We start from the raw sequence: 17,764 nt of genomic DNA on the forward strand, positions 1-17,764 counted from the left end.
CGGAGGAAGACCACACCCTTCTACAGGATCACTGCTTCAACAGAACAACATCTGCCTCTCCAGGAGCCACCATTTCCATTGGATTGCTACCAACCCCCTGACCAACAGGGTGTCTGTTGGATGTTGAAGGACACAAGACAGACAATGGACTTTGGACTTGGTTAACATCAGAGATTTGAGAACAGGATATCTTGGCAAAAGCAAACAGAAATTTGAAAATTAGACCTGGATTGCAAGAAGATGAAATCAAATGGGTTTACCAGAAAAAGAAAACCCCATTAAACTCTGCAAGCAAGAGGTGTTGTTATATGCATAACTTTGTGTATGTAATTTTTACCTAATCATTGTAGTACTCATTACTAGTCTCCCTGAAATAGTATATAAGTGCTTGTATCCCACAATAAAATTGGATTCTGATCACCAAGGCAGTCTTCCCCATCTCTCTCCATGGCCAACAGGTGTCATGTGGTATCCTGACTCTGTCAGTGTTATTTTGTATTACTGCATTGTTTATTTTACTTTTATTTTCTTCCCTAATAAAGAACTGTTATTCCTGCTCCGTATTTTTGCCTGAAAGGCCCCCTTAATTTCAAAATTATAACAATTCAAAGGGAGAGGGTTTACATTTTCCCTTTCAGGGGAGGCTTCTGCCTTCCTTAGCAGACACCTGTCTTTTCAAACCAAGACACATAGTAAAAGTTAAAAGTCATCTGTTAAATGACTAACAAAATTTTGTATGCAAAATAATGGGGAGTAACACTGTACTTTGGAGGATCACCTTCTCATCAATCATTAGCTGTAAATGTAAGGCAAAAATCCATTGTTAAAGGACCAAGGATTTCTAATTTTTGGGGTTCAGATACTGCTTTGGGAAGTTCTTTGGCCCAAATGTTCCCATGCAATACAGGATTGCTTCCCTTGTCAATTTCACCAGACTAACAACAATGAAACCAACACTTGACATATTTATAAATAGCATCAAATCAGAGTTTGCAGGTTCCACTGATGAAGAGGGAATGTCAGGTGTGACCCGTGATCCCTCTGTTTGGCTCACGTCTGCGTACTTGCTTCTACGGTCTTGAACTCGTCAACTGTTCTTGAGTGTGATATGGTTTGATGATTTTGGCTGGCACCCACTTAATTCCTGCACCTGTAGAGACAGAAGCATACCCTTTTTCCCAAGGGATTAATCAGAAAGGGCCTTCAATTGGTCCTGTCCCAGGGATTCTAATTAAAACAGGGATTTTCTTTCAGTTTTGCCTGTGTGTTATTTTAAAAATGCCTAAAAATTAGTGGATTGGGTTCTGGCACAGAGCTGTTTAAGAAATTAGAAATATTTACAGCTTTGTTCCACCTCATCTGTGGTGTGACCGTTTCCCCCCCTTCTGTTGATCAAGAATATGTTTTGACGTCTGATGTGTCCTCTCAACAATTGCTTGACTTGTGGGAGAATGAGGAATACCAAGGATGTGACGAATACCCCAATCTTTAAAAATGTGGCTACCCCAATCTTTAAAAATGTGGCCACTTTTTGAGATATATATGCAGGATCATTGTCGGTTTTTACTTCTTGGGGTACACCCAATGAAGCAAAAGTTTGCAAAGAATGTTGAAAGGCATGATTACCTGCTTCCCCTGTGTGAAGAGAATCAAAAACTGCACCAGAGAACGTGTCCACTGAAACATGAATATTTTTAAATTTACCAAAGGATGGCTATTTAGTGATATCCATTTGTCATAACTGCAGGCTTTACAAACCTCGTGGGTTGACTGCTCCTGTAGAAACAGGAGGCTGCACAAGCTGACAGTCAGGACAAGTACTAATGATAGCTTTAGCTTGACTTTTGGAAATTTGAAACATTCGCACAAGTGCTTGCATGTTTTGGTGAAAAAAGGCGTGACTCAGTTTTGCTTGTTCCAAAATGTTTGGCAAAGCGAAGAAAGAAGTATGTCACTTTTTCTGCTCTCGCATTTCCTTCCACTAAAAATCCAGAAAGTGAAGAATGAACCCTAATGTAAGAAACAAAATATGGATTAGTTTGTTATTGCAAAGTCATATAAAGCCATGAAAGCCAATGATATCAAGCATCATTACTAGCATTCTTTAGAACTGATCCTTCTATTCTTTTAACCACATTACAACATAAGCAGAATCTATTATTAAATTAAAAGTTTATGGGAAGAGCTGAAAAGCCTGAACCACAGCAGAAAGCTCAACAATCTGAGGAGATCCTTCTACTATTTGAATATCTGATTCCCAAGTTTTTGTTGTTTGGTTCAACCAAGTTATGACTGATTTGTGACTTTTGCCAGAGACATCAGTGGAGAGAGTTACAGTGTTTGAAGGTTCTTTACTTAACATAGATTTCTCTCCAAAACTCAATTTTGCCTGCAATAATTCGTGAGCTGGGTAATGAGCAGAAGAAATATCTGGAAAATTTAACAATGCTTGTTGCAAATCATCAGAATTTGCAGAATTTTGCATTGCCCAATCAAGATCATCTTTTTTCAGTGGTAAATAGAGAACTGCAAATTCTTGACCTGCTAAACGTAACAATCTTGTTCTGGCCTTAATCAGAATTTGTGCTATCATCTCTAAAACTGTAAAAATAGTCTTGAGAAACCTGTAGGGAAGAAAAACCCATTCAATTATCAACAAAGGATCTCTCTCAGAAGGGTCTCATTGAAAAATGAGACCACAAAGTTGCATTTTTTTTCCTAAATTGCAAAAAAGAATGGCTTTTCTGGAATACAGCAATGAGCTTGTTGTCTTTGGAGAGCCTCCATGACCTTGTCATGGGCTGCGCGAGCTTCAAGTATTAAGAGTTCTAGGAGAGTTGATGATGCAGCTTCCTCTCAACAAATTAAAAAGTGGACCCAGTTCATTGTTGTGATTCCCAAAACAGGTCTGACCCAATTGATTTATCCTAGAAGCTGTTGTAAATTTTGAAGGGTGTTGATATTGGTCTGGAGCTGTATCTTCTGCAGTGTTATTGTTTTTTCAATCATCTTCCATCCCAGATACTTCCAGGGTGGAACTTCTTGGATTTTTGTTGTAGAAATTTTAAGTCCAGCATTTTGGATTTCAGTAACAACACTAGGACAAGCTTGCTCCATCTCTGTCTACGCTGGAGCGGCGATGAGCAAATCATCCATGTAGTGTAGAATTACAGATCTTGGATACTTCTGTCAAACTGGAGACAAAACCTGTGTGACAAAATATTGGCAAATTCTTCATTTCTAGAGGCAATGTTTTCCAGTGCTATCTCTGCATGGATTCTCTTAGATTGATGACTGGAACTGAAAAGGCAAATCTTGGAGCATCATAGGGATGAAGTGGATGTGGAAAAAACAATCCTTTAAATCAATGACAATGAGAGGCCAGTGTTTTGGGGTCATTGATAAAGGAGGAAGTCCAGGCTGAAGAGGTCCCATGTCTTCAGTCACTTCATTGATCTTCTTCAGGTCATGAAACAACCACCAGGAGTCCAATGTCTTCTTGAGGATGATGAATACTGGTGAATTCCAGGGACTCTTTGTTGGTGTGATGTGACCTTCTTGTAATTGCTCCTTTACCAATCTTTTAAGGCCATTTAATTTTTTCTCTGTTAAAGGCCATTGATCAATCCATATAGGATGATTAGTTTTCCAGTTCAGCTTTCAGGTGACAGGTTTTGACGTGTTTCTATCACAGGCCCATTTCCCACTTCCAGTTTTGCTCCCCATTGGGACAGGACGTCTCTCCCCCAGACAGTGAGAGGCTTCTGAAGAACAAAAGGATGCACTGTTGCTCTTTCCTTCAGGACCTATAATGTTAATCATGGATGCACTTTGCCAACGTAGAGTAGCACCTCCAATCCCTGTGAGGGAACCTGCAGGAGCTACCAAATTCCAATCACTGGGCCAAAACATGTGAGAAATTACAGTGACATCTGCACCAGTATCCAGCATGCCTGTAATGTAAATTGTTTTACCACAGTGAGTCAGGCAGCAAGTCAATTTTGCTTGGTTGCGGTACAAACATTGCGCACAAAAGACCTCAGGACCTGAGCTTCCAAATGGCACAGACAGCACTGAATTCTCTGGAAAGTTGTTTTGCTTGGCTGTATTAATGGGTAAAAGAAATGCAATACCTATAGGTGCTTTTGGTAGAGTCACTATAGGAACAATAAATGCAGGAGATAAATATATTAGGTCTTTGTTAAAATTTATTGAAACAGCAGCTGGAAGGACTGAAAGTCTGAAAATTTTGTTGCTAGCTCTGCCTAGAATCAAAAGCTCTTGTCTTTGCTGAAAAAACCTGATAATACCAGTAGAAATACTTTCATAACAGAAATTATTTAAAAGGTGTATCTATTTTTGAGAAGGCCAATTCAAACCTTGTATGTGAGGGTATTGAGAGCTGGGACCATTTGAGGGATGGATGACTGAGGGATAAATGACTGAGGTGCCAATGCCATTTGACTGGGTAATTGACTGTAAGGAGATCACTACTTGTGGAGGCACGGTGGTAATCTGCGCTCTTTTTTGAGTTTAACGACAAAGCTTTGCCATCGATGTCAAATTGAGAACGACAGTACTGACAAAGCTTTGCCATCGATGTCAAATTGAGAACGACAGTACTTAGCAAGATGCTTCCCTTTCCTACATTGAAGGCAAATAGAAAGTGGTGTAGGTTTGATTGTTGTTGTAGGACAATCTCTTCTCATGTGTCATGTTTACCACAAGCAAAGCAACAAGACTTTTTATCAGAGTCCAACTGTACAGTACCAACAGATTTTTTGAAAATGTTTGTTTGTGCTTCAAGGGCCTTTTCAAGCTTTTCCATTTTTTGTCCCAAATTTTCTCACAAAGCCTTTCCCAAATTATCTCCCAATGTTTTTTCTATCTTTTCTTGAGATGCTGCAATCTGCTTTCCAAAAGCATTGACTTGCACATTAGCAAGGTGCTGTGAAGAGATGAGCTTACTGCAAGCTGTTAGCATCTGTGTTACATTTGGAGGCTGATCAGGTAAAGTTATAGTAATTTTTTACATTCTTCCTATAAGATCTTTGTTCTCATGGTGAGAAAGAGTTTCGTATTGTGGATTTACATCATTACAACCATATCTTAAAGGTAAGGCAAGGAGTTGTTTATTTGAATCCAATTTTTTTTCTAAATTTTGAATAATATTAGACCAATTAGGTAGTTGCAATGGAAGGTTACTGTCTATTTAGACTGTGTTTGTTTTTCCCTTTCATCACTCCTGCATCTGATCCAGAAGAACAGGTAATGCAATCAGCTGTCCCAGGAAGCCTGCCAAGAAGCTCCAAGTTCTTGGCAGTAGTGTCGCTGCAGCAACAAACTTTCCCGGGAGCCTTGCCACAAAGGGCTGAGAAGGAGAGCTCCAAATTCTTGGTGACAGGAAGAAAGCCAGAGCCCGCTAACTCACGTCTGGATTCACTAAATTGGATCTTTTTAGATTCATACAAATCAGGCTGCTCTCCAGCTGCAGATCCTAAATTTGTATTTGTGATGCTTTCCAGTGGACTGTAACAGGTTCCACATGGTATCCCCGCCTGAGGTCCAAACTGCAATCTCAGCATGTTCCCCCCCACCCTCCCACCCCACCCCCCCCGCCTCCAGCAGCAAATGAGACAGGCTTCAAGGCTTCTAAACAAACAGTCTGTGTCTCCACAGCAACTTTCCTGAGCTCTCCCACCTGCACCCCCACCCACCTCTCTGGACAGAGTCATCCCTGCCCTGCTCAAGCCCTGCCTGCTGCCCCCTGCCTGTTTCTCTGCAGGCAGAGCCAAATCCAAAGCCCCCCCCCACCTGCTGTAACTGGAGGCTGGGGAACCAAAAGTGGTGAAAATCCCATAAGAGTCTTGGCAGAGGAATCCATATGAAAAAATCCTTGGAGCTGCAAAACGAACGGCCTGCCTGAGCCCAATCTGAGGGGGTGATTTCCTGGGAAGGGGAAACAGTGGAAGGGTGACTCAGCAGCCCTTCGGCCAGGCAGAGCAGATCCAGAGCCCCCCTTGGTTGACCCTGCCTGCACAACTTCAGAACAAGATCCAGCCGCATCTTGTTCGGAAGAGGAGCAGGGCACAGAAACAGCAGTCCCTGTTTTGCAAAGCTGCCCCAAGTTCTCATCTCCCAGACCCATTCGATTCCCAGCATCCCAGAACAAGTCCCCTGACCCCCCAAACTCTTGGAATGCATCAAAAATCCCAAACATTTTTCTGGGAATTCTGGAGGTGGATGATTTCGCAGAGGAGATGGGAGGATGCCTGGTCACAGCATCAGTGACTCAGGGAATCCTGGAAAAAGTGGACAACACAACTGAAGCTGGAAGCTGATCTGATTCCCCTTTTCCGGGCTTCGGAGTGCTGTCCACACTGCCTGGAGAAATCCTGGACACACCAGGAGAAGGGAAGGAACCCTGAACAAAACCCAAGATTCCCCCAGAGGAGGACGAAGGCCCAGCACCACTCGGAATTAAAGTCTCAGAGCTAGGTGTTCTGTTTTGTTTTCGAGAAGTCTCTGTTACAATCATTCTGTTCAAAGCTCTCCATTAAAGCTCTGGAGACAGGCATTAGTTTGACCAAAGTCTCTTCCTTTTTGAGAGAGACTAGATTGTAAATTTTCCACTTTATCTGGTCCCAGAAATCAAAGGTAAAAGCAGACTTCAAGTCTATATTTTGAGTATTCACTTTTACCCAGATTAGTAAGTCTTTTAGTACATGCTTTGAGATGACTGAATGTCTGTTACCCTATAAAATTGTCTCAAGTTGGTAAAAGACGTCCCATTCTGCTTTAGAGAGATGGTTTCCCATCTCGTTGCCCAGAAGCCCCCAGAGTTGCTACTTATTACTGACAGGGATATCAGCTACAGATGGCGAAGGGGACAATCCATTCCTCTTTTTAACAGCCTGGGCCCCCGGCAATGGCACTGTCCATGGTCTTCTTTTTATTTTTATGTTCCTCTAGGCTAGAAATACTCCTCACTGATGAGCAGCTTTCCCAAAACCCTCTGATTTTAAGGATTCCTACAATATATTACATAATATATATTTTAATATGTATACTGTAATAAATAGAATATATTAAATGTACCCTTGATCTTTTTCTCAGGCAGCAGGCCTCTGTAGTGAGTTCTGAGCCGACATGGGGCTCTGCTGCCAGCCCAAATCTGCGCTTCCCTTGCCCAGCCTGAGTGCAGGTGGGGCATGTGCTGGGCATGGCTGGAGATTTGCATGGCCAAAATCCTCCAGCATTTACATCTGCTCGTGGCTTTGGGTAGCACAAATCACAGAACACCCATCTCAGTTGACAAATGGCATTTCTTACAAATTGCTATACCAGCACTGACAACACAGAAGTATACAGATCTCAGTTAAAGTTAAAAAAAAATTAATTGTCACACCACACTATTTAAAAACATACAAATAACAACTTCTGTTAACAAAAACTAATTTTTTGCCTACCTCTACAAACACTCACTATACACAGAGATGAAGGGAAAATTAACAATTTATTGCATATTATGACAAGCATACAGCCCATACAGAAATACAAAAATTATCAGTATCTCTCTCTAATACCAAGAACTCAACAAATAGAATTCCACCACAAAACAACTCCATACACATTTAAATAGAACTGAATACATATACAACTATCACAATACACAGATATGAATATAGATTAAATGTTACCTTTTACATTCCAGAAACAAGATACATAAAACAAACCTATTTATAAAGAGACAAACAGCAGTACCAATCTAAATATCTGTACAGATGCATCGATACAAATATACAGCTATACATCTGGATATATATGTAAATATAATATATGTAGAAATAGATCAATATACAGTTAAAAATATAAACCCAGACATATATACCTAAACAACTTCCAATATAGCTATTAAAAAAAGACATATACCGAAAACTAAATCAATATAAATAGATAACTACACAACTGTATATATAGGGAAATCTAAACACAGATATTACAACATACATAAAGAACTAGATTCATATACACACAAATATGTAAATGCAAACCTTTATGTATGTATATATGTACATATATACATACTAAATTCGTAAATATAATACGATGTATATAGAAATATGCCTGTACAAATAGCAGGCTACATATGTACATATCCATATAATAATCCCTGTTCACATTCAAGTCCGTATGTATCTTTAAAGAGAGCTCCAAGCAGAGGGATCCCAGCTGCCCACCTTCAAAGCCTCCCCCTCCGTCTCCTCCCGTGCAGAGCAGCTCTCCTGGGCAGCGACAGCAGATGGGACATCTGGGAAGCAAAGAGAACACTGAGTGAGTATGGGGACGTTTCCCTTGGCAGCAGCTGCACTTCCATCAGGGAAGAGGAAATGTCAGAGCCTCCCCAGGAGGGTCGGAAAGAGAAAGCAGCCGAGCGGGCCAGGCTGTGGTGAGCGCAGCCGCGGCGGGACTGTCCCGCAGCCCCGGCAGCCCGGCAGAGCCGGCACAGCTCCCGGGCCCGGCCGGCACAGCTGCCTTGCCCCAGGACAGCCCCTGTGCCAGCCGGGGCAGCTGTGCTGAGCAGCCCCAGCACGGGCAGGGCCCGCTCCTGCCCCGCCGGGCAGTGCCCACGGCCGCAGCCCACGGCAGCCTCAGCCCCAGCCTGCCTGCCCGGGCCTGTGGCCTCACCCGGACTCTCTCCAGGCTGGCAGCAGCAGGTCCCCGTTCACTGCTCTTGCTGCTGGCCTTCAGCTCCTCCCTGCTGCCTCCCGTCAGTCTGTGGCTGTCCTCAAGGTCTTCCTTGCAGCTGGGGCAAAAGTGGAGGCTCTGGAATTGCTTCCAAGGCCTGACAGAGCTGCAGTCCCGGAGCCCTCTGTGCTCCCTGCTGGCCCCCTCCATCCCCTCAGCCCCGCCCTGCTCTCGGTGAAGCCCCAGCCCCCTTCAGTTTCTTCAGCCCCTCACAGTCCTCTCACCCCCCTCAGTCCTTTCTGAGCCATTCTGTCCCCTGAGACCCACCACCCCATCAGCCTGTGCCACTTCCCTGTCACCTCAATGCCACCATGGCCCTCGGCTGCCCCACAGCCCTCAGCCCCAGCAGCAGCTCAGGGTCACCGTCCCTTGGGCACCACCGCCCCCTCAGCCCCCTCAGTCTCACCGTCCTTCAGCAGCTCCTCAGGGGACAGTGCCTGGGGCCAGCGGCAGCTCCCACCGCTCCAGGGACAGCCGGGGCTGGAAGTGCTGCTCTGCCCGGCCCGGCCGCCAGCTCGGACCCAGCATAGGGACAGGGGACACAGGGGGCATCGGGGGAAAAGCAAGAGGTGAAAAAGGCAGCTGAGGGGGAAAGAGGTACAAATGCAGCCTAGACCTACACAAACAGCAATCTATCCATCTAAAAATCCATATAACTCTAACTACATAACTATGCAGATTTATAAATATAAATATATAAATATATATAATTATTACTCTATAAATAAATAAATGTAACTACATACCTATACATATAATTTTATCTCATCTATAACAAGATACATAGATTTAAGTATATAGATGTATATATATATATATGCATATATTAACACATGTCTATAAAGTTATAAATATAACTATGTGAATATATAAATAGAACTATAGGCATCTATAAATCTATGTATAAGTGGAGAGATTCCACCTGCCCGATGATCACAGGCTCTCCCTCTGATTTTTCTTCTCATGCAGGGCAGCCCTCCTGGCGAGGTAGATCAGGTGGATATCTGGGAAGCAAAGGGAACATTGGGTCAGTATTGGCCTCTGTGCATCTTATCATTTTGAAGAAATTTTCCATTTACCAAAGACTGTAAAAGATAGATTAAAAGACAGATTCTCACTTGGCAATTTCAGACCTGCTCTTCAAAGAGCCAGAATCCTTCCAAGTTTTCAAACTTCTGAAGTTTTAAAGTATCCCAGTAAACTCAAAGCCCTCACAGTGCAAAGGGCCCCCAGGACAGCCTGAAACACAGACAGTCCCAGCTGCCACAAAGAAGCCCAGCCTTGTTCTTTCTCTGTGCTGACAGAGAGACCTCACTCCTCACTGAAATGGCTAAAGCTGAAATGTGCTGGGAGCTGAGTCATGAACCAGCACCGTTCTCTGTCATCTACAACCTGCCCTCTGCAGTGAGCAGCAGCTCCTACAAAACAATCACCAGCTCTGGGATGAACAGCTGGGAGGGAAAGAGCTCCCTACCAGGCCTGCAGGCTGCAGCAGCTTTGCTCAAGAATGCAGATCCAAAGTGCTCTCTCTCTCCTGTATTTCTCCCTAAGTTGGGGTAATTTCAGTTTTTCCTTGAGCTACTGGATTTGTGACTAATGATTTCCTTGGCCTCAGAGCTTCTGCTGCTTGTATTTTTAATGTATCTCACTACAGCTATCAGCAGACTGGTGGTACCGCATTGATTTAATGCTTGGAGACAAAAAGCTTCGACTTCTACATTCACTTTTTGCTGGGCTTTTCCTCTCTTGCTTCAAGAGTCACTCAGTGTTGCCTCCAGAATACTGACACCCTCCAGCAAACTTTTCCATGGACATCAGCACAAAACTGGGACACCCGGCTTGGTGACACAACTCCCACAAGCTCAGGTTTATTCCCTGCTCTCTTGCCCCAGCAGAGGACTCAGGGTCAGAGCCTCTGGAGAAGCGTGGAGAGCAGGGCTCAGGCAGGTTGTGCCCGTGCAGGATTTGAACTCAAGGCACAAGGAAGCACCAAGCCTGCAGACAGGAACTCAACCCTTCTCATCTCCCTTCCTGCCAGAGGCAGGCTCAGAGCAGCCATCTCACCCCTCTCTAAACCAGTGGGGACTCTGTCCTTACCAAGCTCCTCGGGCTCCTGGGAATTGTTCCTGCAGCTCTTGGTGCCAGGCAAAGCTCCTTCTGCTGCAGCTATGTCCACAGGCTCCCCTCCTGAAGAATCAGGGGCAACATTAATATTCCCCTTGAAAGAGAAACAGAAAGGAAGAAACCCTTCTCACCACTTACACAAAACACCTGGTCCAACACCTCCTTGGCTCACACATTTAATCCCTTGTTCCTAACAAGAACTTTGGGCCCCAAAGCCCTTCAACAGTCAAAAAGATTTGACTTCTCAAACACAGTCCAAAAGCTGTCTAAACTGACAGTGTTGAACATGGGGGTGACACTGAGCACATGGAATGGCTGCTAAGGAGGAGTCCTGCCAGCTCCTGGCACAGGGATGTGCTCTTCCCTCAACTGCCCTGAGCACAGCAGCCTCATCCAGGCTGCAGCTTGGCAGGGACAGCATGGGAACACACATCTCTTCCCACAGAGTTGCCCAAGAGCAAGGGGACTGAGCTCTGCAGCATGGACAGCACGAATGGCCAGTTTGCCCAGCTGAGGATTTCCCAATGGAAACTGGACTGCAGGCAGCAGCTTACTGAGAGGACAAGCAAGCTGCAGCTGCAGCCCAGCCCCAGCCACGGCTCTGGGAGCGCCCACACCACAGCAGGGCTCACACAGCAGCAGCAGCTGCAGCCCAGCCCTTGCTTTGCCTTGGCCTTCCCACCCAAAAGAGGCACAGCCCACATCTGCTGCTGCTACAGAGGCACCTCTGGCATGCCCCTCCCTGCACGGGACACTTGGCCTTCAGTGCCACTTCTCCAAACACTCTTCTCTTCTTTCCCATCAAACAGAGCCTCTTAGAACCTACAAAGCTTCCACTTCCTCACCACAAATGCCCCTGCACCAGGGATGCTTCCCAGTAGGAGCAACCAAACCCAGGGAACACCTTTCATGCTCATTTAAGGGCTATCCCTCTTTTTCATTCCCTCTTCTTCTGGAAATCTTCTTTTAGCAAGCAAAGCCTTCCTTGTCCATTCACAGCTGAACTCAAGGAGCTTTTCCTTCTCAGCCATGCAACAGCATTCACAAGCTCTCAGTCCAGCCCCTTTCTTCCCTGTCCAATGCAGTTACCTGAGCAGAGGGAGAAAACATCTCCTCCAGCGTCTCAAGCACCATGTCCAGATCCGGTGGTGGCAATTCCTCTTCCCCAGGAGTATTCCATAGCCAGCTGGGGGCTGTCCATGCTGCACAGCCTGCACTGCCAGCTGGAGTGCTGGGGGCTGAAGTGTCTGGGATGGCTGCAAAATCCAAACACATTGGTCAGGCTCCAAAATGTGTCTTTGGGACACAGAGCTCTGGTGCTGCCTTGCATCAAACATCACGGGAAGCATACAGCAACCTCCATTCCAGAAATGTGTTCAGACTTCCCAGGGCATTGGAGGAGTGAGTTCTTCCTCTTAAAAATATTTATCCTAGTTGACATGTACATAGATTAAAGCATAGACTGGAAATCTGATATAGACACACACTCACACACACAAACCCCTTGTAATCACAGCCTTTTACATCTTCCCAGCAGCTTTGGGATTTGGCTACATTTGGTTTCTCATCACAAAAGACCACAGAAAGTGGAATCACCGAGGAAGAGCCCAGATCTGCAGACACACACACTGAAATGAAACTGTGAATTTTCCTTAGAACCATCCTTGTGGGTGATGCGGTATTCTGCAGCTGCAGCTGTTGTGGGGCGCACAGAGCTCATTTCAATGGCACGGCTTGATTTGCAGGGCAGACAGTCTTAAACATCTACAATATCCTGTCAGGGTCCTAGTTTGGCTTCATTCAGAAAGAGAGGGGAGTCCACCTAACACTGACCACTTTGTTAGGCAATAACTTTCACCTTGCCCTTGTACCCCTACAGAGGCTTTCTGCCAAATGCCCAGAACACCCTCCAAATCTGCAGCAAGGGCAGGAAAAGCAGGCAGAAAATCTTTCTGTTTTCAAGGTCCCCCTTCCTAGGCGACTTGACACTTTCTACCTGATTCTCACCTGCAATCTACCCATGATAGAGCACTGCAGGAAAACACTTTAAAGGGTCATTAACCAGGACCTGCTTGGAAAGCAAGGGTAGAAGCTCTTTCCCTTCCTGATGGCCTGCAGGCTGGCAACTGCTGCTCTGAAGATGTGCAGTTGCTCCTCTCTGGAGAGGCCATGGAAGGGTTGGGATGGTCTATGGGAACTAGAGGAATGATGAGCTCAGGTTGGCATTTAAGCTCCATGAGAATCAGCAGAATGAAGAGCTCATGGTTGAGATGAAATTTGCTTGTGCCTGGCTCCTCCAGTGAAACCCTGAGAAGTCCAGATGTGGCAAACACTTTCTTGGGAGAAGCTATGAAAACCTCAGAGTCCTGAGCACCTGCACTTAGCCTGGAAGGGCCTGGAGCCTCGGGTGAGGCAGCACTGAGGTCCTGGTATGAGAGCACTGTGTAGCAGTGAGGGAAGGAAAAGGGAAGCAAACGGAAGGCTGGGTTGCTATTGGTCTTTGGGTGTGTTTCCCTTGGCAGCAACTGTACTTCTGTCAGGGAAAACAAAAGCTCCCAACGTCCCAAACAGGGCAAGAAAGCAGAACACAAAAACCCCCATATGTTCTGGGGCTATTCAACTCGCAATTCCTTCTCCATTTAGCTCTCCCCTATTTGTTCAACTGTCTGGGAGAACTGTCCTGCTGCTGTTCCTTGGCAGGAGACAGCTGCAAGAAACCCAACTGGCAGATCTTTTCCCCAGTGCCCCAGAGGGACAGGAGGCTCCCTCCAGCTGGGCGTGACCAGGACTGAGCCCTTGGCTCACACGCACTCACAGAGAGCTCCCCAAGCATCCCAGGGCAGAGCAAGCAGCAGCGCCAGCTACAGCGCACGGCTGGGCCAGCTGCAGCCGAGCGGGCCAGGCTGTGGTGAGCGCAGCCGCGGCGGGACTGTCTCGCAGCCCCGGCAGCCCGGCAGAGCCGGCACAGCTCCTGGGCCCTGCCGGCACAGCTGCCTTGCCCAAGGACAGACCCTGTGCCAGCCGGGGCAGCTGCGCTGAGCAGCCCCAGCACGGGCAGGGCCCGCTCCTGCCCCGCCGGGCAGTGCCCACGGCCGCCTCAGCTCCCACCCCATCTCACCAGTTTTTGGCAGCTGCCCGGTGGGGAAGAGGGCAACACCCGCTCCGTGTGGATCTGCTGGAAGCGGCTGTAGCCTTCCCGCCCCGCCGCCAGCTGCTGCCTGTTGGCCGCGCTCCAGCGCTTGATACGGGTAAGGAGGTTGGGGCGGTCACGGCGATGCTGGAGCGGAGCCAGGCCCCAGCATTGCCTAGCGCAGCTGAGCCAGCCCAGCCCGGCACCCTGTGGAAGCTGGAGCGGTGGAGCTGGAGCACGAAGCTGCGGAACTGTGTGGCTTGGAAGGAGTACGGGGCCGCCTGGCAGGCATTGCTCAGGCTGAGCAGCTCCCACTGGAAGCGCCAGCGGTCGACGAGCAGCCCCTGGGCCCGGCTGTCCCAGCGCACGGAGCGGACGCGGGGGCTGTTTCACAGGCGCTACAGCTTGGCGGGGAAGGTGCTGGAGCTGAGCCCAGCGGGCAGCAGCAGCTCCGCCATGGCGTCGATCGCCGACTGTGGCCTCAACGCCCGCAGCGCAACTGCCGCGGCTGCACCAGCGGCGCGCAGCCTGAAGGGGGAGCTGGCTCCGGCGCAGGCCGGACTTGGCGGGGACGAGCGTGGCAGAGCCGGGGCTGCGGGCACAGCTCCAGGGCTGGCCAGGCTCCACACATCAGGGAAGGGAAGGGCAGGGCCTGGTATGGCACGACAGGGCAGTGGAAGCCCCTGGTGTGGGGACTGGGAGCAGTGGCGGGCCCTGTCCCCACGCTGCAACCCCTGCCTCGGTAACCATCGGTGGCAGAGAGGAAGGACATTGCTCTGTCTTGGCTGGGGAACGGGTGAAAAGAGGGAGTTAGAACATACTCATTTGGTCTCCTTTTCAGCAGACTAGCTGTTTTTATCTCACCATGTCTGCCTGTATTTGGCAGAGTTGGCCATTTCTCGTGATTTGGAGTCAGCCACAGCATCAGGAAGGGGCAGCAATTTTGTCAGCATTGTCATCAAAGCTAAAGTGCTGCCCCGTGGATGGATGTTGCTTTATTCAAGGGATTTTTCACCTAGAATTGTAGCAAACTCATGCTGGTGTCTTCTCAAACAGCGTTGCTGTTTTCTTTCCTCAGGAATCACCTCTTCTTTTTCTTCCCCCATCTGGGGAGAGCTCCCATGCAAATGCCTCCTGCAGCCAACTCTTGTCACTGTAGACTGACAAAGGAGATCTTGCAATGGAGAGAGACTCCCTAGAGCTGCTGTGGAGAGCTGAATGGGAAGCTTTGTCCCTTAGTCTTGAAGTCTTGTTGGGGATGTGAAAAACCACTGCTTACTTTGAAAATTTTAAAAGGTTTGTGAAACCTTAACAAAAACACAACAAAAGGACTAAATAAGGAAAAAGCTACAGCTCTGGGAACTGCCCTTAATGCACACCACATGGCCAGTTCATCTTCAAGATGGATGCTCAGTCTTTTATACCCCTGGGAGTTACATCATCAAGCCTGGGCCCCTCCCAAAGTATGTCAGTCAGCTCTTCTTTGCCATTTATTGATGGAAACTGCTTTCTTGTAACTTGATTGGAGGTCAGGTGTTGCCATGCCACATCCCCTAAGCAACAAGGTTTTCCATTCTCAGCTGCCCCATGTAAGGGACACATGTGCACACCTTTTTTCTACCTGTCCTAGACAACCCCGGCTGTCTGACGGCAAGAATACAGGGAGAAAACAGAGGACATCTGAACTGCAATAACATAACTATACATCACTACAGCTTTTCTTAATATTCACACAATAGTTATCTTTTAATTGCAAGAGCCAATCATCTCATTATCTATCTATAACAGGAGCTTCATGTGTTCACCCTGGCAGTAAATTCTTGGGTGTCATGATTATGAGCCTGGATTTCCCCAGGCTTTTAAGTGGAGAAAACTTGGAGACATTTTTCTATGCAGTTCCTAGAAAACAAAGCTACATTTTCAGTGGAGGTTTTATTGTATTTTGATTAGTCTCTGATGGACTTGTGGGTTTATTTGCTGCTGGAGTTGAAAGGAGTTGATCAATAGTTACCTCATGTAAGCATGTGTTAGTTAACTATTAAGAGTCAGCAAGTATTAAGGACAAGCCTAAGAAGGGGGATGTGCCTCAGCCTTGTCAAGAGAAACAGAATGCACCTTGTTAAGATGAGAGGAACAGAACCTGTTGAAACTGATGCAGAAACTGCTGATGAAGGACTGCCTGTTCTTCAGAAAGAAAGGTGAAAAGTGCAAAGTGAGGAAGACTTCTGGCCTTCATTGCAGTGATCCCTGAGGAAGACTTGCAGCTTTCCTCAGGGCAACCACCAGAGTTCACCATGCTTGCTCATCAACTATGCTAATGATATTAATGATTTCAGAAAAATAATTTGTATAACCATGCCTATCCCAAGGAATATAATGAATATACATGAAATCTTACCATAAATTGTGCTGTGTAAAGTGCTGAATGTATATGTTAGGAGGAACAATTTCCCACATACCCAGCGCTGAATAAAGCAAATACCCACCTCACTGATTCAGTCTCTGAGGTGACTCTTGGCTCACTGTTGGAGAGAATCAGAGTAGTTGCTGGATATGAATCAACTTGAGTAACGTGCTAGAAGAAAATACTCAACTGAGAGATTGAGCATCTTTTGTTCACAAATAGTAGTGGCTTTCCAAAATGTTATTAGGGTTAATAATTCTATGCTTTTGAGTTTAATTTTGTTTTGTTTTGGGGCTTTTCTTTCCAATGGTTTACAAATACTAGCATAGAGTTTTGAATAGGAGACTGCCCACTGTGGTACTTTAAAATGGGATGGATTCCATTAAATAATGGAAGCTGCAGTTTTTTTGTAGTAGTGACAAAATGTATTTAGTGATGTAGTCAGTCACTTCTGCACATAAATATTCAATTCATATAGCATTAAGAAATATTCTAGGTGTATAGGCAATCTATTATTAACAAGATTTTCAGTGTCTAGAAGTTGGTGCATCAAGGATCTCTATTTCTTGCTTGCTTCTAATTTGTACTGTTTCCAGTTTGGGGTTGCTTTTTTATTGGGTTGTTTGGTTTTTTTTTAATCTCAACATTTGAGTAAAATCTCCCTGCAGTGACCTTGTCTTTATATTTTAGGCAGATCTGAGTCACTGCCATCAGGATTGAATTGTTCTTGTGCATGGTGGTGTGAAAATGCTTAAGGGCAGTCTCTGACACAAAGAGCTGCATTGTTTGCTAAGTCCCATACTTAAACAGTTGATGTGAGTCTGTGCAAGTGCCATCTCCTAACAACCCCAGTATAATATAGGGCTGGCTTACAGATGAATCCTGTGAAAAACAAATTTGAGATGTCTTTCAAGAGATGCTCCTAAACAAGAGATTTGTAGTCTGTACTTTGACAAGATCTGTAGAGTTTTTTGGGAACTGGGTAAATGGTGTTCTGCTGGTGAATCACAGGCATCCTTTACAACCATTAGTGTGGCTGACCTTGCTGGATCAGCATCTCCCTCAGATGCAATGCTTATTTAATTGTTGGCATTTTGTAGCACTTTTCCCTGTGTCACATTAAAATATCCCCATGGACAAAGTTCTACATTGAGGCTGAGGTATGGGAGATGGGGATTTTGCCCAAAATCTTTGCATTGTTTCACAACCTGTTGTAAGTTAGAACTTTGTTCTGTGGCACTTGAAACAAACTTTTTAAGAAACAGTCTCTAACTGGTCTGGCTGCAAACAATTCATTTTCTATGTCACTTCCCCTTATGCTGGTAGGGTCTGCACTGTGACTGTAAATCCTGATTATT

General features: G+C 46.0%; 1 protein-coding gene across 1 annotated transcript in view; it reads left to right on the forward strand.

The window, feature by feature from the left end:
* Positions 1–14,458: 14,458 nt before the first annotated feature.
* LOC132087070 (serine/threonine-protein kinase PAK 3-like) overlaps positions 14,459–17,764 on the forward strand; it is a 35,390-nt gene continuing 32,084 nt past the window's right edge. Inside the window, exon 1 of the mRNA XM_059493098.1 lies at positions 14,459–14,744. Coding sequence (XP_059349081.1) covers positions 14,459–14,744 — 286 coding nt within the window. The remainder of the gene's footprint in view (positions 14,745–17,764) is intronic.

Source organism: Ammospiza nelsoni, chromosome Z (genome assembly GCF_027579445.1).
Source record: "Ammospiza nelsoni isolate bAmmNel1 chromosome Z, bAmmNel1.pri, whole genome shotgun sequence".
Taxonomy (NCBI): domain Eukaryota; kingdom Metazoa; phylum Chordata; class Aves; order Passeriformes; family Passerellidae; genus Ammospiza; species Ammospiza nelsoni.